We start from the raw sequence: 24585 nt of genomic DNA on the forward strand, positions 1-24585 counted from the left end.
AAAACATCCCATGATGCATAGCTCCTCCCCCAACGACAAAGCATTCTCTGGCTCATAATGTCAAGATTGCCAAAGTAGAAACACCCTGCCTTCCATGCGTGCCTTAACCTCCCTGGGCTCTGTTTCCTCATCTGTAAAATGGGCCTAATGCTAGGTTCTGCCTTGGAGAGCTATTGTGTAGGTCCCGCAAGGTAATGCGGATACCTAGTGCCTAAGCACAGCAGGTCCTCATAAACTCTCCCTATACAATCCTAATTAGTCCGCCTCTGGAATGCCTCCTGGATCCGAGGTACATGCCCTTGAGCGGAATTGAACGGGGACCCTTCCGCCCATGGACCGACACGCTAGGGTCAAACCGGAAACCTTTTGGTGCACAGGACGATGCTGCAACTAACTGAGCCACCCAGTCAGGGCTCCATCCCCATGTCTTCATAGCCGCTCTGCCCAGATGAGGAAACGTGGGCCTAGTTAATCCAGGAGAACTGTCATCACCCAGCAAGTGAGTGAGAGGCAGGACTGGAACCTGGTCCCCACCCAGTCACAGCTTCCATCCCTCTCACCCCCGGAGACTCTGCTCCTCGGGCCCGGCTGGCCTCCCCGGCTTTCTCCTGCTCCTTCGGAGCCTGGGATCTATGCCCTGGCAGGAGGAGGGCCGGCTGAGGGCCCTCGGGGTCCAGTGTTAGGATTGACTGTTTAGGATGCAGGCCTGCTTTGAAGTTCAGGTTTAGGATTGAGGCCGTTTTGGTGGTGGTGAGGCAGGAGGCTCTTTGGAAAGTCTGGCGTGAAGTTTGGGGTGAGATTCCCCTCTCCTTTCTCCGGCCTCGTTCCCCCAAAGGCAGGGAAGGCTAGGATAGGAAAAGTTAAGTGTGGCTTTGCTTCCCCAGCCAGGAGGAGAAGCCAGACCAGGCGGGGACTGGGTGGGGCAGAGGGGGTGGTGGCCAAGGGATGCTGAGGCAGTGGGAGCAGCAGGAGCTCTGTCCCTCACGTTCCATTGGCTCACCCGCCCCTCCTCCACGTCTGGTTTGGGGAACAGAAGAGGGAGAAGCAGAACAAGGCTTTTTTTCTGGGAAGCCAAGCATGGGGACTGCTCTCTGGGGGAGAGGGATGCAGGGAGGGGAAGCCATATCCCGCCTGGGTCCTCATCTGGGTGCTCACCACACTGCCCAGTGCCCTCCGAGAGGGGGGAACCCCAGCACCACTCCCTCCCAGGTGCCCCCCTCTGAACACCGAGTCCCTGCCTTAGTTCCACTCCAACCCCTTCTCCACCTGAGGCCAGCTCCAGAACCCAGAACGGAGGGCCTGTCCAGTGTGCTTCCCTTGCATATTATGACAGGAACCCGGATGTCCTGGGGCTGTAGGAGTTAGCAACGTAATTTAATTTACCAGGTTTCTCAGGGGGAGGGCACCCGTGGGTGCCAGAACCTCAGCTCTCCACCTCTTAGAGAAGAGGAGGTGGCTGGTGGGGCCAGGGCCAGAGTTAGGGGACACAGGAGTGGAAGGACTGATCAAAGAGGTCCTCGGTGAGGCCCGAGGCTGGAGGCTGGAGTCCCTTAGCGCTTGGGGTGGAAAGCCCGGGACCCGGATGATCCTGTTTTGTGAGAGGACCTGGCCCCTCCCCAGCGCCTGCTGCAGAGCAGGCGGGGCCAGAGCGGGGTGCAGAGATCAGTGCCTTGCTGGCAAGGTTGTGGGGGGCTCTGCTGTCCCTGTGCTCCGCGACCCCATTCTGACGGCAGCCAAGATGGCGGCATCTCCTTGGCTGTTCAGCTCCCTGCCTTCTCCCCATCGCAGGCCCCTTGGGGAACCGCAAAAATCTGGGACCCGGTGTCCTGGCAACATGATGAGTGTGCACTCAGCTTTGGTATCTGTTTTAAATTATCCATTAAAATAAGTACGATTCTGCAGTTAGCAGGGTGGGGTTAGCAGTGGGAAGGGACTGAAGGGGGGGGGGGGAGAACCTCTTTTTCCAATTGCTTGCGGCCAAGGAAGGGGGCTGGGGTTGGAGGGGGAAGTGCCTGGGTCCTATTCTTGGCTTCTCTGCAGATCTGTGGCTGGTTACTTGGGCCTTTTCTGGGGGGGAGGGGGGTTGTGGCTTGTTGCACTGGTCGGTTTGGAAGGGAGATTAATTGGGGCAGAAAATGGGCAAAGAAGGACCCCAAACTCCTGGTCCCCACCCCAAAACTGAGGGCGTAAAAGGAACTCAGCATCTAGGACTTTGCTTGGCTTCCCCCAACCCCCCCCCCCAGGGCCTGGCATTCCTTCCCCACCCCATCCTGGCACACTGAGATGCAGCTCTGAATGGACTGCCCACGTGTGGAGGGGGGCAGGGGTGACTCACTATTACTATGGGGGGGGGGTGGTGGAAGAAGAGTGAGTCACCCCAATGGGCACCAGCCTCTGTTCCCCACCCCCACCCCTCTTTCCTGGATCTGCCTGCCTGGCGCCCTCCCTTGCTTTACACCCACTTTCTCCCCTCTCCCCACTGCCCTTCACCCACCCACTCTCGCCCCTTGGCTCTGCCCTCTACCCCTCAGGCCTGAGCCTGTAGGAGGAGGGTTGAGGAACCCAGACGGGAGCTTCAGCCAAGCTCCTGGCACAGTGGGGTGCGCGGGGGGGAGAGGGTGGGGCGCGACTCCGCCAAGGCTGGGCGGCCCTTTCCCCCTCCCCGTTCACCCCTCCCGCCCCCGCCGCTGTGGGACGGCGACGGCCCCTTTAAGAGCGTGGCTCCTCCCCCCGTTCCCAGGACCTATTAGAGCCTCGGCCCGGGCACCGGTGACTCAGTGTCCGCGGGAGCGCCGCCGCCTCTCCAGCCAACCCGCGCCCCGCGCCTGACAGCGCCCAGCCCGCTCTCCAGTCCGCCAGCAGCGAGCCGCCCCGGAGCCGCCGCCGCCGGCCGCCGCGCCCCGACCCCAGCCGCCGCCTCCAGCCTCCGCCGCGCCCGTCCCGGGACCCCTGCCCCGCGGGCAGCGCTGCCACCCTGCCGGCCATGGAGACCCCGTCCCAGCGGCGCGCCACCCGCAGCGGGGCGCAGGCCGGCTCCACGCCGCTGTCGCCCACCCGCATCACCCGGCTGCAGGAGAAGGAGGACCTGCAGGAGCTCAACGACCGGCTGGCCGTCTACATCGACCGCGTGCGCTCGCTGGAGACGGAGAACGCGGGCCTGCGCCTCCGCATCACCGAGTCCGAGGAGGTGGTCAGCCGCGAGGTGTCCGGCATCAAGGCCGCCTACGAGGCCGAGCTCGGCGATGCCCGCAAGACCCTCGACTCGGTGGCCAAGGAGCGCGCCCGCCTGCAGCTGGAGCTGAGCAAAGTGCGCGAGGAGTTCAAGGAGCTCAAAGCGCGGTGAGTGCGCCCAGGTGGCGGCCCGCGGGCCATGCCGACTGGTCACCCCTGCCCGGCCCCAGGCGGCTGATAACGATGCCACAGAGTCTCCTCCCTCCGAACTGCCCCCCCCCCCGCGGGCGCCTGGCAGTGCCAAGGGAAGTCGCCTGGATGGGACAGATAAGGGAGGGGTCTCTGGGAGAGGGTGGGGTATATATATAAGGAATGGTGGGGACCTCAGGGCCACGTTAGGGACGTGGTGGCAGGCCCGCATGCAATCAGGGGTAGGTTTCTAGTCGCCTGGAGCCTGGGGTAGGGGCTTGAGCAAAGCAGAACTAGCCCTGCCCCGTCTGGGCAGCCTGGGCGCCGCGGGGCACAGGGGAGTGGGTGAAAGGGGCCTGTGAGAACTTTCTTGGCAGGCTTGGCACAGCGCCAGGTCTGCCCAGACTGGCCTGCAAACGCATGATGACCATTAAGACGGAACTCCCAAGCTGGCAGGTGTCCAGTGGTGCTGGGGAGAGGTCACGAAGGCAGATGGACCCCTTTTGCCCCTGCTGGGGCATGGGGGGGGGGGGGAATAGCCCTCTCCGGCACTGACCCCTCCTGGGTTCTTTCTAAGAGCTGGGGAGTTACCTTCCTTCCTGCGTGTCTGGGACTTTCCCTGGGCCCTGACAGGCCCACCGGCAGCTCTCCCCCGCAGCTCCCACAGCCCTCGGCCTGCTTGGCCTGGAATGCGAGGGAGGGAGGGAGGGAGCAGAGGCTCCACCTCAGGAAGTTGTGTTATGCCTAGGTCTGATGGCTCCTCCAGCTCCCAGGGCCCACTCTGCCCGGTGTCTGGTCTGGTTCAGGGCTGTGTCCCTCTCTGCCTCCCTGGATGGAGTGATCCACTTTCATTTTCCAAGCCGAGCCGGTCCGGGCCATCTTTGCTTTGGCCGGATCTCGCAGCTGCTGCCTCTTTGGACCTCTGCCTTGATACATGGCGGCTGGAATACACTGACATTTTTGAAATCCAGCCGTTGGGAGCTTCAGGCCACTCCTACCCGGACCCATCCCAGCCCCACCCCACCCACCCCACCCCACCCCACTTTACTCCACCCTCTTTTCTCAAAAGGCCTTTGGAACCTGGAGGTTCAGGCCGTCTTTCAGCCCCCAGGAATTTGGTTTCCTCCTCTCTGCCCTGTTCTCTGAAGGCTCGGACTGAAGAGCCGGGACAGTGTGACTCACGGGCCGGGCGGTGTCCTGTGCGCCGAAGGTGGCGGCTTAGATTCCAGGTCAGGGCACATGCGGAGTTTCAGCTCTGGCCCCAGGAGGCCAAGGGCAGGAGGCAGCTGACCCATGTTTTGCGCTCACATTGATGTTTCTCATTCCTCTTCCTCTCCCTTCCTTTCTCTCTATAAAAACTTAAAAGGAGAGGGAAAGAGAGCTCTAAAGGCGCTCGAAGATCCCTGCGCTTAGAGCAGGGGGGACTATGGTGTGAGTTCCCCTCCTTCTCTCCCTTTGCATCGGCTCCAAACTCTTGCTCTTCAATCTCTTCCCGTTCTGTATTCTTCCCGCCACTTTACTAGCCCCAGTCCCAGGTATGGTGGGTGCGGCAGACCCAGCCTCTTGTGAAGAGCAGATGGGAGTTGAGTGGAGAGAGAGGCCGAGTTTTATTTCTGTGGAAAGGGATCCCTCCTGGTTGTTGTTTTTGTTTTTGTTTTGTTTTGTTTTGTTTTGTTTTTTTCACTAGAGATTTGAGCTGTTTAGTTAGCACCGTGGTCGGCAAGCTGCGGCTCCCGGGCCATCTGCGGCTCTTTGGCCCCTTGAGTGTGGCTCTTCCACAGAATACCACGGCCGGGGCGAGTCTATGTTGAAGAAGTGGCGTTGGGAGACGTTTAAGTGTAAGACATGTGGCTCTCCAAAGAAATTTCCATCGCTGTCCTGTTGGCATTTGGCTCTGCGGACGAATGAGTTTGCCGACCACTGCGTTGGCAGGAGAGACAGGGGTCCTGGCGGGGGTTGGTGTCTGTCCACGCCACCACCACAGCCCCCGGGGCGGACCCTGCGAAGGGCATGTCTGCAGCCCTTCTCTGGGGTGGACGCTGAGGGGAAGCGGGACAGGGGGAGTTCATGCTAACCAGGCTGCTTCCCCCGGCGGCCGGACAGCTGCCGGGCGGCCAGCAGGAGGCGTGCACACGTGGGGCAGGGTGGGGGTGGGGTGTGTGCTTGTTATATTTAGCCACCTGACTCCCTTCTCGCCCACGGATCCTGCCTGGGCTTCCGGGAAAGGGGGGTGGGCTTGCACATCTGGACCCCAGGCTGACGGACAGCGGGGCGGAGACAAAGGGGGCTCCGAGTGGGGGGACGGTCCCCTCCTATGGCCCCAGCGGGAGGAGCTGGGATTGCTGCTCCCTTTTGCGTCTGCTGCTCTCAGGGTGAGGTGGAGGAGCGTCCGTGACGATCTGGGCGAGGGGGAAAGGCCTAAAGAGACGGTGTGGCCTGGTTTAATGTTTAATGAGAGCTCAGAGTTCAGGGTCGGGCTTTGGGCTGGGGTGCAGAGCCACCTGTAAGATCCCAGGGCTCTCCCCCAGGCGTCCGAGGCTCTCCTGTTGAGTTGGGTCATGGGCTCCAAGCAGAAACTCTCCTCCTTCCCCTCCAACACACATGCACACGTTCTTCTCTTCTGGAGCCTGAGTCCAGGGAGAAGGAGATTGAAAGCACCAGGGAAGGCCTGCCTGGGTCCAGACTGGGAGCTGGGCCCCACCCTAGGCGGGACAGCTGGGTGGATGACTCATATGCCGCCCCCCCCTCCCACCCCGGTGGCTTTACAAGAGACGGCAGATGTCTTCAAGGGAGGGACGGGGGCCTGAATGTCTGCCTCTCCATCCCAACCTCCTGCTCCCCACTCCCCACAACCTCCTGGGGTCCCTTCCTGCCTTCTTCCTCGGGGCCTCCGGAGGCGGTCTGGAAGCAGGGCTCCGGGCAGACAGTGTGGTTCTGGAGTTCTGAGCCCAGTTTGCAGGCCAGGGCCGCGGTCTGAGCCTTCCCAAGCGGAACTGGAGGAGGAAGGCTGAGTCAGACGGGGGGATATCCCAGGCCCACAAAGCAGAAGTGCCTCTTCCATCCGGACGAGGCCTGTGCACCCGACAACTTCCTGGATTGCCCACCTCAGTGGGGCCCGGCAGGGAGGTGTGGGCTCGTGGTCACCAGAGCTCTCTCCTCAGGACAAGAATAGCAAAGGCCGGAGAGGCTCCAGGTCGCACAGCAGGGGAGGGACACGTTAGGGCGTGAGCACAAGTCCAGGTCTGACTGCTAGTTGAGTGATCACACCATTCAACCTCACTGCTCTAGCTTAGGGGACAGATGGAGGGTCAGGAGAGGGGAATGGGATGGAGTCTGGAGATTTTGCTCTGGGCCCTCAATGCTCTGCTATTCTGCCAGGGCCTGTTAGCACTTTATTGAGAGTATTATAGGTATCCCTCTCCCCCCATCACCCCCCTCCGCCCGGCTCCCTCCCACTCCACCCCAGGCCTTCACCATCCTGTTGTCTGTGTGTCCATAGGTAATGCATACGTGTATATAAGGTCTTTGGTTAATCTCTTCCCAGCACCCAACCCCCCTTCCCTCTGAGATTCGTCAGTCTGTTCCATGTTTTCATGCCTCTGATTCTATTTTATGCATCAGTTTATTTTGTTCATTGGATTTCTTGTCCATTTTTTATTTTTAGATTCAACTGTTGATAGATATGTATTTATTGCCATTTTATTGTTCATATTTTTTCTTTTTCTTCTTTCTTCTTCCTCTTCTTAAAGAATACCTTTCAACATTTCATGTAGTACTAGGTTATTGGTGATGAACTCCTTAGCTTTTTCTTATCTGTGAAGCTCTTTATCTGACTTTCAATTCTAAACGATAGATAGCTTTGCTGGGTAGAGTAATCTTGGTTGTAGGCCCTTGCTATTCATCGCTTTGAATATTTCTTGGCATTCCCTTCTGGCCTGCAAAGTTTCTGTATCAGTGTGCTTTCTTCTTTACTTTTCTATTTGTAGGACTTCCATTCAGCCAGATTTCAGGCGGTTCTGAATGATGGTTTTTCTGTATTTTAGCTGTAATTTTGATGTGGTCGTGGGAGGTGGCATTTGCCTATGCCGCCATCTTGGTTCCCTTATGTCAGAGCCTGTTAACACTTAATAACAGCATTTGCCCCAGCCTGAATGACCCAGGACCGACCTTGCCAGGCCACGGATCAGGAGGCTAATGATTTCTGTTTGGGGACTTGTCATGGGAATTGTCTACCTGAAGAGGAAGGATATGCCCTTAAAAAAAAAAAATATATATATATATATATATATATATATATATATATATATATATATATATATATATCAGAAAGGAAGAGAGAAATAGAAACATCAGTGATGGGAGAGAATCATTGCTCGGCTGCCTCCTGCATGCCTCCCACTGGACAGCAAGCCCACAAGCCAACCCGGGCATGTGCCCTGACCGGGCATCAAACCGTGACCTCCTGGTTCATAGGATGATGCTCAACCACTGAGCCGCGATGGCCGGGCAGGATGTGCCCTTTCCATGGAGGCCTTTGGGTACACCTGGGCCCCCGTCCTCACTTGAGGGAGCCTCCTGGTGTTATCTCTGCCCCTCTCCCCTCCACACTCTGATTCAAAGGAAAAGAAGGAGGTACAGCTAAACCCTGGGGCTGAGCAGCATTTGAGCCCAGGAGAAACGAGAGACAGTAATTCCTACCAGGGCCCCTGATGGCCTTCCCACAGTCGATGCCTTCGGCTGCCACTTGCCCCGGCCTTCAGGGGTCTGACACTTGCTCTTGTTTGGGATGTGCCCATTGCCTCCACTCCCAGCCCCACCCACCCCCAGTGTCTCAGTATCTCAGTGTCAGGGCTGAAGCCAGAGACAGCTGTGGGGACAACTGGTAGGGCAAGCCTACACCTACCAACTGTGCCCCCTCTTCCTCCCCCTCACTCCCCGCCCCCCCCCTCACTCCCCGCCCCCCAGCCCCTTACCACCTCTAGCAGCTGCCGCGGCCAAGATCGGCCTGGCTCAGAGGCCCACACACTGGGACAGTCTATCCAGTTCCTACCGCCTCGCCCCCTTTGTCCTGGAGGTGACACGGGCCGAGCGAGAACGTTCTTGGTGCTGTCTCTGGGGAGGGTGCAGTCTCAGCCCTTCTTCACAGGAGGCACGGGGTTCCACCAGCAAAGTCGTGTGAGGGGGCTGGAGCAGCCCTGGCCCTTGGTGTCCTTAGTTCTAGGCTTGGCCCTGCCACTCAATTGCGCTGTGCCCTTGAGCAGGTCACCTCCCTTCTCTGGATCTCCTGAGCTATAAAGGAGAGGGCGAGGGCAGGTCCCCGGGGATCCCTCAGGTTTCACAGCTGTAGAGTGACCCACAGCGTGAGCAAACAGCCTTCCAAACACCACACTGTAAATAGTAAAGTCAAGTATCATGAATGGCCAGTGCTAGTCTCCGTAGAAATATTCCCTGCGATCTGCGGGATTAAAAATACGGGCCTCTGCCGAAACGGGTTTGGCTCAATGGATAGAGCGTCGGCTTGGGGACTGAAAGGTCCCGGGTTCGATTCCGGTCAAGGGCATGTACCTTGGTTGCGAGCACATCTCCAGTAGGGGGTGTGCAGGAGGCAGCTGATCAATGACTCTCTCTCATTGATGTTTCTAACTCTCTCTCTCCCTTCCTCTCTGTAAAAAATCAATAAAATATATTTAAAAAATACGGGCCTCTGTCTTCCCAAAGAAAACGTGTGAAGGATGACATTACCCTCTCGGCTTACGCTTTGTCTTTCTCGCGAGCGGGAAGGGACACTTGGTTTTCAGCGCCGCTCCCTCCGGGACAGCGGGAAGGGCCGTCTCGTGTAGGAGAGGGAGTCCCGTTCACGTGTATTGGGGGAAGGAGGGGCCGGGCGAGGCCCAGGGAAAGAAAGGCAGGGCTGGTACCTCAAAGCGAGCGGATCAGGGTTAGACCTTGTGTGTCCGGAGCCAGAGGGAGGGGCAGGGTGACCTTGAGAAGCCCACCTGCTCCCCTTCCTGTCCCATGTTTGGCTCCCGCCCTGAGGCTGGGCTGTGAGGCCTCGGCCCTAAACCGTCCTTCGAGAGGGAAGGTACGGTTTGGGAGGGAGACGGGGCTGGAGGGTGCTCCCGGCCCTTAGCGGGAGAGGCAGCCTGAGTCCTGCCCGTGAGGCCAGGAATACCTCTGGCCCGGATCCCGGCCGGCAGCGGAGCTGAGTCACAGCAGAGGGCAGAGCGGCGAGTGGGGAGGAGACCCTGAGCTTCTCCAGCCAGAGGGAAGGCCGAGGGGCAGCCTGTTTTGAGGACGACCACGGGCGTTTTTGCTGAGAGAGGTGATTCTGAGTCTGATGGGAGACACAGAGAAAGAATGGGACTGATGAGTTCTTCTCAGGCTGGCTCAGGGGAGCCAGAGACCCCTCACTTTGCGGGGCCGGTTCTGGGCAGGGGAGGGAGGCAGTTTGGGATTGCCGAGGCCCCTTCCTCCCCGAGCGCGCCCGCTGCCTCCCTCTGCTGGCTGGGGAGAGAGCTGCAGCTCCCCAGGCCGAGCTGGAATGCGGTGTGACCAGAACTCCTGGCCCGCCTCACCTTTTTTTTTTTTTTTTTGGTGAGGTCATCTGGAAAATCAGATGGCGCCAGCCCCCACCTCCTTTCTCGATCTTGGGGTGCTGCTCCCACCCCTCCCACCATTGTCAGGGCTAATTAACCATGAGCCACCAGATGGGGTTTGTTTGTTTTGAATCCTTACCTGGAGACACGTTTTTATTGGTTTTGATAGAGAGAGATAGAGGGAGGGAGACAGAAACATCGGTGTGAGAAAAGCAGTGACCTGTTGCCTCCCCTATGTGCCCCAACCAGAGATCCAACCCCAACCTTGGTGTGTGCCCTGACAGGCATCGAACCAGCGACCTTTCGGTATGCTGGGCAACGCCCCCACCCACTGAGCCACACTGGCCAAGGCGGATGGGAGGTCAGTCTGTCCTAAGAAGGGGCTGCTCGGGCACCTTCTCGTGGGCATCTCCTCGCTGTCCCCGTGGCTCCCTCCCTGCCTCCCACTCCCCAAGATGTCTGTCTCTTTTAGGCCTTCCCTCCTCCCTCCGTGCCCCCACTGCTCGTCTGTGCCCAGACCTCGCCCTGTGACAGCACAGGGATGGCTGCTGCAGAGAGAGGCCGGGAGGAGGAGAGCGGCGTTGGGCCGGGGGCTGGGGACCGGGAGGGAGCGGTGGGCCAGGAGGCCGGCCCCCCGCTGCCCAGGCCCCGCTCCCGGCCCAGGCGGCAGCTCCTCTCGCTCGTACAGTACCTGCCACGTTGGTATCCTCAGCAGCTGTGACTCAGGCTGGGCCCCGGCCAGGCCCGGTGCCTGAACATGTCAGCAGGCTCCTGCCCCCCTCGCCGCAGCCCTCCCTCCGGAATGAAGAGCCAGCTTTGTCTGGGGCAGGACAGCTGGGCCTGGCGGCTCTGGAGGGAGATCTGATGGGCCTCAGGCACCGAGCATGTGGCGGGGTGACACCCAAGGGAGAGGCATGTGGGAGCGGAGCGGTGCCCGCTGTGGGAGCCTGAGCCCGGATGGGGGACGGGAGGGGGGGGCCCGCCGGGGGGGGGGGCTGCATATGCTCCTCCGGGCGTGAAAGACATTGGGAGCCCACAGGGCAGGGTTTGAGGAACACCTTCCTCTCGGTTCCTCCTCCCCAGAGGGGGAAGCCAGGTGTCCCAGCTCCCCACACCCTGCGGTTCCCCGCCGGCGAGGCCAGACCCCAGGCCGGCCGCGAAGCCTCCCGCGGTGGCTCCCTCTGGAGGGAGGAGGCGCCCTCGTGGCTTTGCCCACCGCGGCGGCGGGACGTGGGCGGGCGGGCGGCCTCACTGGGCCTCTGTCTGCTCTCCGCGGGCGCCTCCGTGCCCCCCCCCCTGCGTGCACCACGCGTGGTCTGTGCTCCTCTGTCCGCTGGGAGTGTCCTCAGGCGCCCGGGAGGACGGGTTCTGGGTGTCCGAGCCGCCCCCTTTCCAGGCCTCGGTTTCCCCGTCTGGCCCGGGAGGAAGTCCTGCTGGAAGCCCTGAGCGAATGTAGGGACCCCCCTAGTGTCGGGCGCCAGGGGGCATGTGGAAAAAGCCCCAGAGAGGCAGTGTGAGTGGAAAGAGAGTAAATCAGCAGGTAAAACAGCAGCTGAACCCGTTTGGGAAGAGGATGGGGGCGTTGGGGGGCTGGCAGGGCTGAGGCGGGCTCCAGGTTGGGGCGGGATTTGGATGGACACAGACGGAGGGAGGGAGGGGGCATGTGCAGTGGGAGGGGTAGCTGGGGTGGCCCCAGGAGCTGCCCCAGCCCATCACTGGGCAGAAGACAGCGTGGCCACGGGTTTAGACACCTGGGAGGGCAGGAGAGAGCTGTTCCTGGGCCAGGAGGGCCAGCACGCCCTGCCCGTCCACAGGGGGCGCTCTCCCCTGAGAGACAGGAAATGCCCCCTGCCCTGCCTCCCCTCTCCCCACTTCTCCAGGGCCTCCCTCCAGTCATGGGGAACTCCATTGGCTGGTGAGGCGGAGGGGCTGCGGTGGGGCCTCAGGGGCCTGGGGTGGGAGCTCCCACTTCGTATTTTAGTCCCAGCCCTCGTCTCTGCCCCCCTCGGCCCAGGGGAGGAAATGGGGGCCTCCCTCGGGGCCCTAGCACGTTGCTCCCGGCAACCAGGCCCAAACAGGCCTGCGGCAGGCAGGCCCCGGCTTCCATATCTGGCATCGAGCTCTGCTGCAGAGGGTGACTCAGCGGGCGGGTCACCCCGGGCCCCGTGCCCACCCGGCCCCTTAGCTCTGCCGGGCTCCGTTCTTCCCCAGAAGCAGCCCCAGAGCCTGGCCAAGCCTCAGCCTCGCGGGCCCCCAGCCCTGGGCCGGCCAGCCCGCTCCGCTCCGGGCGCTCCTTTCTGCCTCGTGCTCTTCCTCCCGCTCCCCTGCCCCTCCCTACACCCCCCCCCGCCCCGCCCAGCTCAGATCTGCCAGCTGTGGGAAGAGGCGGCAGCAGGCGGCCCCGCCCTTCTTGCCTCACGAGGCCCCTGGGATGGCGCCGCTCCTGCGCACGGGGACCCGGCGGATGCGAGGGAGAGCGTCCTCCCTGCCCCGGCCTGGCATGGCGCCGGGCAGGACACGGCGGAGCCAGGGTCTCCCCTGTGAGCACTGGAGGATTTCCCGACCCCTGCCCGGCATTGTCTGCTGGGGATGAGTCAGTGCCGAGCCCCTGGTTCCCACCCTCCCCAGCTCCCCTCGCCCGCCCCGCCCTGTCCCCCTGCCAGCACGTGCCCGGTCTCCCCCTGCCGACCCCAGGGGGCGCCAGCACAGGCGGCTCCGCTGCTCCGGGGCCCAGCCCCCGGCCAGGGTCTGTCTGGGGTCTGGGCCGGACCTGAAGACCCCGAGGAGCTGGGACAGGGCTGTGGGGCGGTGGGCGGGCGGGCCCGGGGCGCAGGGCGGAGGGCGGGCGGGCGGGCGTGCGTGCGGCTCCTCACCGCAGAGCTCCCGGCTGAGTCATGAGCCGTGAGTGATAGTGGCTTCTCCCCCCGCCGGGGGCTCCCCGGGCGGCTGAGGAAACCGCAGGGCCCTTCCTCGTTTCCCCCTCGGCTCCCGGTTCTCCTCGCCGCCGGGCGCGGCTCGGTCCTTCGTGGCACCCGTCGGGCGATCCTCTAATTCTCCGGGAGGGCAGCGAGCGAGCCCCTTCGTATCCTGGGGCCATGATGTTGTGGCAGGCGCTGAAGCAGCACAGCCACCAGCCGTGAACTCAGCTCCCCGTGCCTCAGTTTCCTCCATCACCTCGTAATATCTCCCGTGCCCTGCCCCGGGCCCAGGCCATGCCATGGGAAGACGGGGTGAACAGGGAGCCATTCAGAGCAGCACCGGGTACAGGACCGGCTCGATCTGTGTTTGCTGTTCTGATGCTATTGCAGCGATAACCACTGCTCACACACACAGCCTTTGGGAGCGGCAGGAGGAGAGGGTTAGACCGGAGGGAAGATGCTCGCCGAGGTGCACCCGTACCTGCCAGGGGCTCTGCACTCTGCTTCCTGGGCCAGGGCTGCACAGGCAGGGCATTGCCCGGGGGAGCTGGAGCTGTGCCCCTGGGGTCTGAGGTGAGGGAGCAGGACCAGGAAGAGATGCCCTTGTGGGGGTGCCTCCTGCAGGCATCGCTCTTTCCTGCGTCCCCAGCTCAGGCCGGCCGGCCGGGCGGAGCCCTCCCCTCCCGCAGCTCCACGCCCGCAGGGCCCAGGGCTCTGGAAGCAGCGAGGGGAGCCCTCCTGGACCCGTCCCCGCTGCGGCTTTGGGGCTTGCAGTGCTGACCCTGGGCCTTGGCCCTCCTCCTCTGTGCCCCGGTTTCCCTTTCTGTAAAAGGAGGGGGCTGAGCAGAACCCACTCGAAACTCCTCCTGAGTTTCCTGCACCCCGAGAGCTCCCAGTCCTGCAGCAGGGGAGAGAGGCCGCTCTGGGAAGCCCTGGCCCGCCCTGGAGTCGGTCCAGGCCCTCGGAATCCGCCTGCCGCGTCGTCGCTTCACCAGCGGTTTCTCCCCCCCCCCCCCCCCAGCTCCCTCCTCCCCCTGCAGCTGCCTCGGCCGCGCTTCGGAAAAGTTCTGAAGTCATGGAAAGTTGGGGCTGAGCTCCCAGCCAGGGGCTGGGCCGGATGGCGGCCAAAACCTGAGCTGGGTTTTGACTTTATTTTTAGCTTTTCGGGCCGAGACGGAGGAGGAGGAGGAGGAGGAGGAGGAGGAGGAGGAGGAGGAGGAGGGGGAGACCTCCTGGTTCTGGGAGGGCCTCCTTTCACGGGACACAGACACCGGACGGGGCATTAGGCAGCTTGTCGTGAGGTGTGGCCAGAGGCCTGACAGGAGCAAGCATGCCGGCTGGGGGCGCTCCCCCCTTTGGGGTGGGGCTCACATCCCTCCCGGGCCGTCTGGAGGTCCCCCCGCCCTCCCAGGGGAGCCGGTGGAGGGGAAGTGGCTCCGGTTGGGATCTGCGAAGGTGGCAGAGCGCTGCCTCGGTCTCGGTCGTGGCCTCTGCCTCCTGCTCGGCCTCCAGCCTGGCCTCTCCCGCCCGCCTCCCAGCGAACTGTGGCGGAGTTGGCGCTTTTGTGGCGGGAGAGGAATGTTGGCGGGGGCCGCTTTCCCCCTTTCCAGGACGGAATATTTTCCCCCTGCCTACGTTTGGTTTTCTTCAAGGCCTGATGGGTTACAGATGGCAGCTGGGGCGGGCCCTGGGCCCTCCCCCACCCCTGGGCCTGAACCCTTTCTGTCACCAGACATCCTGAAAGGACTAGAACATCTGGAGACTCCTTGGATCCCCCAGGGTTTTTGTTTTTTTTTAAGAACATAGGACCCCTCTATTTTTCCAGTTCACCATCCAGCAGAAATAACCAGGGGCCCAGAAAGGGGAGCTGGGGGCAGAGGCCGCCTGTCGGCCCGGTTCTAGCTGGAGCTTTCCCTGCCTTGAGGAGCCGGGAGGGCATGTCTGGAGCCAGATGCTGAGGCTCATGGTTTACACATAGGAGGCCCAGGAGGGAGGCTGGGAGCCTCGTGCTCTGCCCCGATCACGGGACCCAGACTGAGTCTGAGGAATTCTGAGAAGGAAGGGTTCACACCTCGCCTGGCTGTCCTCACCCCAGGCCTCCCTGGGTTCTACCCGGGCGGACCCCCAGTCCCCAGAGTGTCACAGGGACCAGAGGGGGTGACTCACACCTTCAGGGCCCAAACTGAGCACCACGAGGGATGCACAGACCTCAGGGCTGGGAGTCTGGGGGTGGGGGTGGGGGCTTGGCTGGATGAAAGGCGGGTGGAGTCCCCAGTGTGGGAAGGGGTGAGAGACAAAGGTGGCCCTGTTTCTTTGGGAAGGAGGGGAGAGAGGGAAAAGCATATGCATTCATCTCACAGGATCCAGCTTTGCCTTGGCCCCAGGCACGTTCCTGAGCCCTGAGTCATGGGAAGGGTGGAGAAGCAGGAGAGGGGTTTGGGGGACTCTGGAGGAAGTGGGAGTCCAGCCTCACAGGCAGGCAGATGCCAACAAACCAAATCCCAGGGTGCCCTCTGCTGGCAATGGGAGGGATAGCAGAGCCAGGCCCCACAGCTGACCTCTGGGGAGGTGACCTCTCTCTCTCTCTCTCTCAATCTCTCTAGGGAACCTGGCTCTCTCTAGGGACACCGACTCCTCCCCTTAAACTCTTTCTTCCTTGCTTCTCCAGCAATACCAAAAAGGAGGGAGACCTGCTGGCCGCCCAGGCCCGCCTCAAGGACCTGGAGGCTCTGCTCAACTCCAAGGAGGCCGCACTGAGCACAGCGCTCAGCGAGAAGCGCACGGCAGAGAGCGAGCTGCACGACCTGCGGGGGCAGGTGGCCAAGGTGAGACCGCCCGGCCGGCCGTGACCCCGGCCCCAAACGAACGCACGCTCATTCTCTCCCGGTGGCGCTCTGGAGGTGCCTGATCTCCCCCGTCCCAGCCGCAGAGCCACGCACCTGTCCCAGCACCATTTCAGCCCACCCGGACCCCATTTCCTCTCTGTGCTGCCCATGGCATCCGGCGGAGTGAATGTAAAATATTCCACAAGCATTCCCGTTTAGCGTTGCCATGAACTGTGCTTGGCCTTGGACTTCCTCCTGCTCCTGGTCTGGCCTTCTCTTGGGGACAGGAGCGGCGTGTAGACCCTCCACAGAACCCACAGTCAGGAGCTGATGTTCATCACACATAGGACACATGTTCTTCATGACTAGCATGTATATATGGTGGTCTTTACTACCTTCTTTTTTTTTTTAATTTTGAAACCTTTTTTATTTTATCTTAAATATGTTTTATTGATTTTTTTTTTTACAGAGAGGAAGAGAGAGGGATAGAGAGCCAGAAACATCGATGAGAGAGAATCATCAATCAGCCGCCTCTTGCACACCCCCCACTGGGGATGTGCCCGCAACCAAGGCACATGCCCCTGACCGGAATCGAACCTGGGACCCTTCAGTCCGCAGGCCGACGCTCTATCCACTGAGCCAAACCGGTCTCGGCTTTACCTTCTTTTTTTATTTATTTTATTTTATTTTATTGATTTTTTACAGAGAGGAAGAAAGAGGGATAGAGAGTGAGAATCATCGAACAGCTGCCTCTTGCACACCCCCTACTGGGGATGTGCCTGCAACCAAGGCACATGCCCTTGACTGGAATCGAACCTGGGACCTTTCAGTCCGCAGGCTGACGCTCTATCCACTGGGCCAAGCCGGTTTCGGCTCTTTTTATTTTTTTATAAGATTTTTTTTTGGTGTGCCGCAGAATTTTAATCATTAGTTTCTTTATTTTTAAATATAATTTTATTGATTTCAGGAAGGAAGGGAGAGGGAAAGAGATAGAAACATCAACGATGAGAGAGAATCATCTATCAGCTGCCTCCTGCACGCCCCCTACTGGTATTGAGCCCAAAACCCAGGCATGTGCCCTTGACCAGAATCGAACTCAGGACCCTCAGTCCGAAGGCCAATGCTCTATCCACTGAGCCAAACCAGCTTTGGGAACTTTGATACGTTTTCATCTCAGGAAGTGCAGGCTGGCAGGGCAGCTGGGAAGGGCTGGGGGTGCGGGTAGAGCTGGAAGGAGACCCGGGAGGAGCAGGGCCCCGTCTTGGTTTTGTAATCAGCCAGCACCTACCTCCCCGTGCCCCCGGGGTGTGCTGTGGTGGTAGCGCCCGGGAGGGCAGGCAGGCCAGATAGAGTCTTGGCAGCTGCTCAGGGAGATGAGGCTGTGACGCTGACAGGAAGCCAGCTTTTTAAATAGGTTCCTGGACGGTGACGTGAGAGATTAGAGGATGAACTAGACAGCAGTGTTCCGAAAGCAAAGGCCAGCCCCGGTGGATAGCTCCGTCAGTCAGAGCTCCGTTCAGATACACCGAGGCTCAGTCCCTCGTCAAGACGCAACAAGAAACGACCAAGGGGATGCATAAATAAGCAGAACAACACATCCATGATTCTCTCTCTCCCTCAAATCAACAAATAAAAAAGGTCCCAGGTTCGATTCCGGTCAAGGGCATGTACCTTGGTTGTGGGCACATCCCCAGTAGGGGGAGGCAGCTGATTGATGTTTCTCTCTCATCGATGTTTCTAACTCTCTCTTCCTCTCTAAAAAATCAATAAAATAAATAAATTTTTAAAAAACTAACAAAGATGCTTCCCTGCTCACCCTGCCAGCACAGCCACCTCTCCATCACTCCGCCCTGACCCCCTGACCTCCTGAGGACCCTGAAGTTCACATGTGCCTTCCTACCTCCCTGCCTCTGCACAGGCCCTTCTCTGCCCCCCAGTGTCCCTCCCCAGGCCCCACTCACCGGTCCTCAGACCCTCCTCTGCCACTTTGGTTCCTCCTCTCCTGCTCCCTAAAGATTTGGGACAGACTGCTTTTCCAGCTACGCTGTGTTATGTCAGAGGGGCAGTTGCTATCCCTTATTTCTTACCAAGTTCCTACCCGGAGTCGTTGCTCTGAGTGAGGAAGTACCCTTACCTCTGTGGGCCTTCCCGGCTCTCCCTCCCTGGGGCCTGTCTCACACACACACAGGGATGGATGTCCTGGGACAAACAGCCCACTCCCCGGCCTCCTTCCAGCCCTGATGTGCTGGGACCCCTCTCCCTGACACCTGCCCCTTCCCCCAGCTGGAGGCCGCCCTGGGGGAGGCCAAGAAGCAGCTCCAGGATGAGATGCTGCGGCGGGTGGACGCGGAGAACAGGCTGCAGACGCTGAAGGAGGAGCTGGACTTCCAGAAGAACATCTACAGCGAGGTGGGCACCGTGCCCTGGGGCGGGACCAGGCGGGCGGGACGGACACCGGGGCTGGGGCCGGAGGGTCCGCTGTGTGCGAGCTCACCTGCTGGCCTCCCTGGCACTAGTGGGGGGGTTAGGGGGGCCATCACCAGCTCCAGGTTAGAGTGGGGCTGACAGTGACTCGCCGGGTTAGAATTGGGGGGCCATAGCCTCTAAGGACCCCGTTCTCACTTTGATTTCGGCGTCTCGCCCTCCAGGAGCTGCGTGAGACCAAGCGCCGCCACGAGACCCGGCTGGTGGAGATCGACAACGGGAAGCAGCGGGAGTTTGAGAGCCGGCTGTCGGACGCCCTGCAGGAGCTGCGGGCCCAGCACGAGGACCAGGTGGAGCAGTACAAGAAGGACCTGGAGAAGACCTACTCTGCCAAGGTGCCACCTCCGCCACAGCCCCGCCCACCCGCCCGCCCCGGACATCCCTCGGGGAGCGGGTGGATGGTGGGGTGGGGAGGGGCTCAGGATGCCCAGGGTCTGTGGCTGCAGTCGCCGTGCCTTCCCGGGTCCTCCCTCCATCCCTCCCTCCCTCCCTCCCTCCCTCCCCCCCTCCCTCCCACCCCTGCCGCCCTCACCCTGGGCCTCCCCTGCAGCTGGACAACGCCCGGCAGTCCGCCGAGAGGAACAGCAGCCTGATGGGGGCCGTGCACGAGGAGCTGCAGCAGTCCCGCATCCGCATCGACAGCCTCTCGGCCCAGCTCAGCCAGCTGCAGAAGCAGGTGCGCCGGCCGCGGCCAGGGTCCGGCGGGACGGCGGCCGCAGTCCAGGGGGCTTCCTGAGGAGCGGGCGGTGAGGGAGGGACAGAACACGCTCCCCGGACCACAGGCTGAGAAAGAGCACAGGCTTTGCAGTTAGATGACCTGCTTGCTGTTCCCGGACTGCCTCTTCCCTCACCTGTACGACCTCCGTTTCTCAGAGCCTCGTTCCCATTGAAAACGGGGACCGCCTGAGATATCCCTCTGGCTGGTGCTCTCCGTGGTGAGAGCGAAGGCCCGTGCACCGAAGGGTCTCGGGTTCGATTCCTGGTAGAGGGCTCATACCTGGCTTCCGATCCCCAGCCCAGTAGGGGTGCATGCAGGAGGCAACAAATCCACGTGTCTCTCGCACATCAGCGTTTCTCTCTCTTCCCCTCTCTCTTCCCCTTTTCCCCTCTCTCTCTTTTCTTCTCTTCCTCTCTCCCCCCTCCCTGCCAGTCTCTCTAAAAATCAGTGGGAGAAATGTCCTCCGGTGAGGATTAACAAACAGAGGCATCCGTGTTACTCTAGTGGTCTGTGCCGTTTGTGGCCGGAGGAAATGGGTTCAGAATGCGGGGTTTCCGTGAGATACCGGGAAGGGCTTCCGGGTCGCCAGCCCAGGCCACGTTAGAGGCCACGGAGTCTCCTCTGGGCGCCTGGCGTTCCCGGGGCGTGTGGCTGGGTGTCCCCCACCCCTTACCTGTCCACGCTCGGGGGGGCCCCGGGGCGCTCACCGGCCCCTGCCTCCCTCACCCAGCTGGCAGCCAAGGAGGCGAAGCTGCGGGACCTGGAGGACCAGCTGTCCCGCGAACGGGACACCAGCCGCCGGCTGCTGGCCGAGAAGGAGCGGGAGATGGCGGACATGCGGGCGAGGATGCAGCAGCAGCTGGACGAGTACCAGGAGCTGCTGGACATCAAGCTGGCGCTGGACATGGAGATCCACGCCTACCGCAAGCTGCTGGAGGGCGAGGAGGAGAGGTGGGCTGGGCAGGCGGCGGCGGCGGGAGGTGCTGGTGGCCGCTCTGGCCTGTGGCCGGCCTTGACCTCTGTCTCCCCCCCCAGGCTCCGCCTGTCCCCCAGCCCCACCTCGCAGCGCAGCCGCGGCCGCGCCGCCTCGCACTCCTCGTCCCAGTCCCATGGCGGCGGGGGCAGCATCACCAAGAAGCGCAAGCTGGAGGCCGCCGAGAGCCGCAGCAGCTTCTCGCAGCACGCCCGCACCAGCGGCCGCGTGGCCGTGGAGGAGGTGGACGAGGAGGGCAAGTTCGTGCGGCTGCGCAACAAGTCCAACGAGGTGGGCGCCCGGCCGGGGTGAGGGGTGCGGAGGGGCGGAGCCGGGGGGTGGGGGGTGCGGAGGGGCGGAGCCGGGGTGAGGGGGGCGGAGGGGCGGAGCCGGGGGTAAGGGGGGCGGAGGGGCGGAGCCGGGGGTAAGGGGGGCGGAGGGGCGGAGCCGGGGTGAGGGGGGCGGAGGGGCGGAGCCGGGGGTGAGGGGTGCGGAGGGGCGGAGCCGGGGGTGAGGGGGGCGGAGGGGCGGAGCCGGGGGTGAGGGGGGCGGAGGGGCGGAGGGGCCCTGGCCGGTGCGGCTCCGTGGACAGAGCGTCGGCCTGCGGACTGAGAGGTCCCAGGTTCCGTTCCGGTCAGGGGCATGCACCGTGGTTGCGGGCACATCCCCGGTAGGGAGTGTGCAGGAGGCAGCTGATGGATGTTTCTCTCTCATCCATGTTTCTAACTCTCTATCCCTCTCTCTTTCTCTCTGTAAAAAAAATCAATAAAATATATTTAAAAGAAAGAAAGGTGAAGGGGTGAAGGGTGGAGAGAGGCAGACCCAGGAAGTGTGTGTGTCTCTCCCCCACACACTGGTTCTAGACCTGTGAGCCTCCGTCTCCGCGTCTGTGAAACGGGGTGAACCGTAGTCCCTGACTCTGAGTGGTGGAGAAGGCGAAAGGATCGCGGGTGGCAGCGTGCCCACGGGCCGCAGCTGTTCGCCTGGAGGGGGAGGGCGGAGGCGGAGGCGGAGGCAGAGGCCCCCACGCGTGCCCGGCTGGGCCCTTGAGCAATACGAATCCAGGAGCCCCGGCAGCACCCTCACCTTCCTGTCCCCTCCCCTCCCCTCCCGGCAGGACCAGTCCATGGGCAACTGGCAGATCAAGCGCCAGAACGGAGATGACCCCCTGCTGTCCTACCGCTTCCCGCCCAAGTTCACCCTGAAGGCCGGGCAGGTGGTGACGGTGAGTGGCGGGCTGCGTGGCCCCGGGGACGGGGACCGGCCGGCCTCGGGGTGGGCCCTGGAGTGAGCGCCCTTCTCCGATCCTCTCCCTGCAGATCTGGGCCGCCGGCGCGGGGGCCACCCACAGCCCCCCGACCGACCTGGTGTGGAAGGCGCAGAACACCTGGGGCTGCGGGAACAGCCTGCGCACCGCGCTCATCAACTCCAACGGCGAGGTGAGCGCGCTGGGGCCCGCGTCCTGTGCGGTCCTGTGCCCGCTCCCCGCGCCCACACTCCGGGGCCGCCCGCGTCCTGTGCCTGCTCCCCCGTGCCCACACTCCAGGGGGCGCCCCAGGACGGTTGAGACCCCTTTGTTCCCAAGCCGAGGAAGCCAATTCAGGGCCACATTCTTCTGTCTCTGAGGCCCTCAATGCTCCCCCAGGGGGCGAACCAAAGGAGGCCCCTCCATCAGCCTGCGTGGTGGGAGTTAGGCGGGAGGACTGTGAAAGGCACAGAACCACATTCCTGCCCAGACAGCTGGACAGAGTTTCTCTGGGGTAGAAACCAGTTCCTTCGCTCCAGCTCCCCTCCCTCTGTCCTCCCCGCACCCCCCTCCCCTGCCTCCAGGGGGTGGTGGGAGAGACAAGTGGGCAGCAGGCTGGGCCAGGGGCAGAGCACAGGAAAGCCTCTCGGGTGGTCCCTGGGGGTGGGTGCCCCGCCCCCCTCCCGGCCCCGCCCCTCACGCTGGCCTGGCCCCCGTGCCCGGCAGGAGGTGGCCATGCGCAAGCTGGTGCGCTCCGTGACCGTGGTGGACGACGACGACGACGAGGACGGGGACGACATGCTCCATCACCACCACGTGAGTGGCAGCCGCCGCTGAGGCCCCGCCCGCCCGCCCGGGGCAGCCCGCCCGCCAGCCCGCCCGCAGCCGGGCAGCCCCGGCCGCCCCATGCCAAAAATCTCTTCATTAAAGAATGTTTTGGAACTTCACGTGCTGCCCTGGCTTTTCTTCTCTCTCCTCCCTGTGCCCGGACCAGGGGGCCGGGTGTCGGGGTGCCCTCCTCTGGTTAGAGAAGGGAGCGGGCACCTGACGCCATGGCGCCTTCCCATGGGGCGGGGGACAGGGGTCCGGAGTGGTCTCCTGGGGAGGGGGCGGAGGACAGACGCAGGGCTCGCGGCCCTGCCTCCCCCCCCTCCCCCGTTTCTGTTGCATGCCTGCCCTTCCTTCCCCGTTTTCCGGCAAGAACGTGCTCTCTCCCTCCCACCCTCTCCGGTTGATTTTGCATGCCTGCTGCCCTCTCCGCTCCCTCCTAAGCTCAGAGTAGCTGGGACAGGCCACGCCACACCCCAGTTCCTTGTCCTGCAGTCTTCCTGACCCTTCCCCCTTTCCATCCCTCCCCTCCCCCTGCTCCCAGCCCGGCCTCGGGGCCCTGGAGGACAGAACCCACCTCCTGCCTGGCGGCCGGGAGCCCCCGGAGCTGGGGTCAGGCCTCAGCAGTCGGGTCAGCCCCGCACTCGCCGTCCCCGCCGGAGCCCCTGAGCCTTGTCTCCTCCTCAGGGAACCCACTGCAGCGGCTCGGGGGACCCCGCCGAGTACAACCTGCGCTCCCGCACGGTGCTGTGCGGGACGTGCGGGCAGCCGGCCGATAAGGCGCAGGCCAGCGGCGCAGGAGCCCAGGTGGGCGGATCCGTCTCCTCTGGCTCCTCCGCCTCCAGCGTCACGGTCACCCGCAGCTACCGCAGTGTGGGGGGCAGTGGGGGTGGCGGCTTTGGGGACAGCCTGGTCGCCCGCTCCTACGTCCTGGGCAACTCCAGTCCCCGGGCCCAGGTGAGTTGTCTCTCTCTGTCTCCGCGCCCCCCACGGGCAGAGGACCCCGGTCCTTGGGGGGAGGACAGGATGGCCTGGGAGGGGAGGACAGCCTTCTCTCCCGCGGCCCGGGGGAGTGGGCGCCTCCCCGCAGCCCGGCCCGGGGTCCTGGGCAGTCAGGCCTGCCTCCTGCCCCTCCGGTCTGAGCCCCAGACTGGAGGGCGGGGCGGGCTGGGGTGAGGATGAGGAGGGGGGGTCGGGCCAGGCATGGCCGCTCACACGTCTCCTCTCTTCCCTCCCAGGCCGCCCAGAACTGCAGCATCATGTAAGCTGGGACCTGCCGGGCGGAGGCAGGGCCGCGGGCCGCCTGCTTGCCCCTCGCCTCGCGCCCACCCCATCCCTGCACCTCAGGGCGGGGCCTTGAAGCCAAAGAAAAAGACCCCTTTGGTGTTTTTTTTCTTCTGTGTTTTTTTTTTTCTAAAAGAAGTTATTTTCTACGGTGGTTTTATACTGAAAGAAGAGCACAACCAAAAAAAAAAAAGAAGCATTTATCTCAGTCTGCCCTGCATTCCCCCAGCTTTCAGGAAACGCCGTATCTGCCTTAAAACCAAAGACGGCCCCGCCAGGGGCCGAGGGAGAGGGTGCTTTTACAGAGCCGAGGCCCTGCTTTGCTGCCTGCCTGCAGCCCCCACCGGGGCCCGGGAACACGGGGCCTGAGGGGCAGCTGGGCAATCCTGTGTGCCGCCTTCCCTGCCCTGGGCCGCCCCGTCCTCCCGGAGGCCTGGCCGGGCCCCGTGCCCGCCCCCAGCCCCGGTGACTGATTCCCCCAGGCCCCAGCTGCGCTTGCTTTTTTTTTTTGTATTTTATGAGACAAGAGATGGGAATGCGGTGAGCAGTCAGGGAGGGGGAAGAAGGGTTCCTTGGACCCTGCTTCCGCCCAGCTGTAGCGTCGGAGTGGGGTCTGCAGGTCCCTGGAGGTCAAGGTCAAGTGGGCGCAAGGAGAAGGGAAAGGGAGGCTCACCAGGTCAGGCGAGAGCCTGAGGGGCCTGCCCGGAGGAGGATGGTGAGAAGGGGCGTGTGGCGGTCGTTTTTGGCAAACACTAAAGATCCCCTTGGCTCCCCATCCCCCATCTGCACCCCTTCTCTCCTCCAATCAATACACTAGTTGTTTCTACTCCTGCCTACTGTGGTGTCTTTGTGGGTGCGCGTCGCCGTGTGCTCCGAGGGGCAGACAGACACACACGCGTGTCACAGTCACCAGCATCCTCATGTTCACTGCTGCCCCGACTCCCTCTCCCCCCGCCCCCTCCAGGGGGACAAGTACCCGGGTACACATTAGTGTCTGCTGTGGGCAGAGGCTGTGGCATAAGCAACACTCACCCCCTTGGGGGGCCCCCCCTTCACCCCACAGCAGTTACCCAGCACCTCCTACCTCCTGGGCACCTTCTGCACGTGGGCCCGGCCTGGGGGGGGTGGCATCTCGGGGAGCAGAAGCTAGGGAGGCCACAGGAAGGGGGCAGGACTGACTGCAAACGCCCAGATAATGCCCCTTTGTGCCGTGCTCTGCTCAGGCTGGCAGAGGAAGTGAAGATGGCACCTGCAGTGTCCTCAGGGGACTTACACTCCGCCCAGAGCCAAAAAACAGGATTCCTGTGGATTGCTGTGGTCGGGGATGTGCCAGGCAGAGCAGCAGCCTGCGAG

The 24585-nt window shown here is 62.4% G+C and overlaps 1 protein-coding gene across 1 annotated transcript; it reads left to right on the forward strand.

Moving 5' to 3' along the window:
- Nucleotides 1–2753: 2753 nt before the first annotated feature.
- Nucleotides 2754–24058, forward strand: LMNA (lamin A/C). The gene is made up of 12 exons (XM_084866786.1): nt 2754–3339; nt 15543–15699; nt 17983–18108; nt 18348–18518; nt 18734–18859; nt 19632–19852; nt 19937–20165; nt 20992–21099; nt 21194–21313; nt 21847–21936; nt 22636–22905; nt 23187–24058. The coding sequence occupies exons 1-12, from the start codon at nt 2984–2986 to the stop codon at nt 23211–23213; spliced, it is 2001 nt and encodes a 666-aa protein (XP_084722912.1). The 5' UTR covers nt 2754–2983; the 3' UTR covers nt 23214–24058.
- Nucleotides 24059–24585: the final 527 nt, after the last annotated feature.

This window comes from Pipistrellus hanaki, assembly GCF_964339955.1.
Source record: "Pipistrellus hanaki genome assembly, chromosome: 18".
NCBI classification, from domain to species: Eukaryota; Metazoa; Chordata; class Mammalia; order Chiroptera; family Vespertilionidae; genus Pipistrellus; species Pipistrellus hanaki.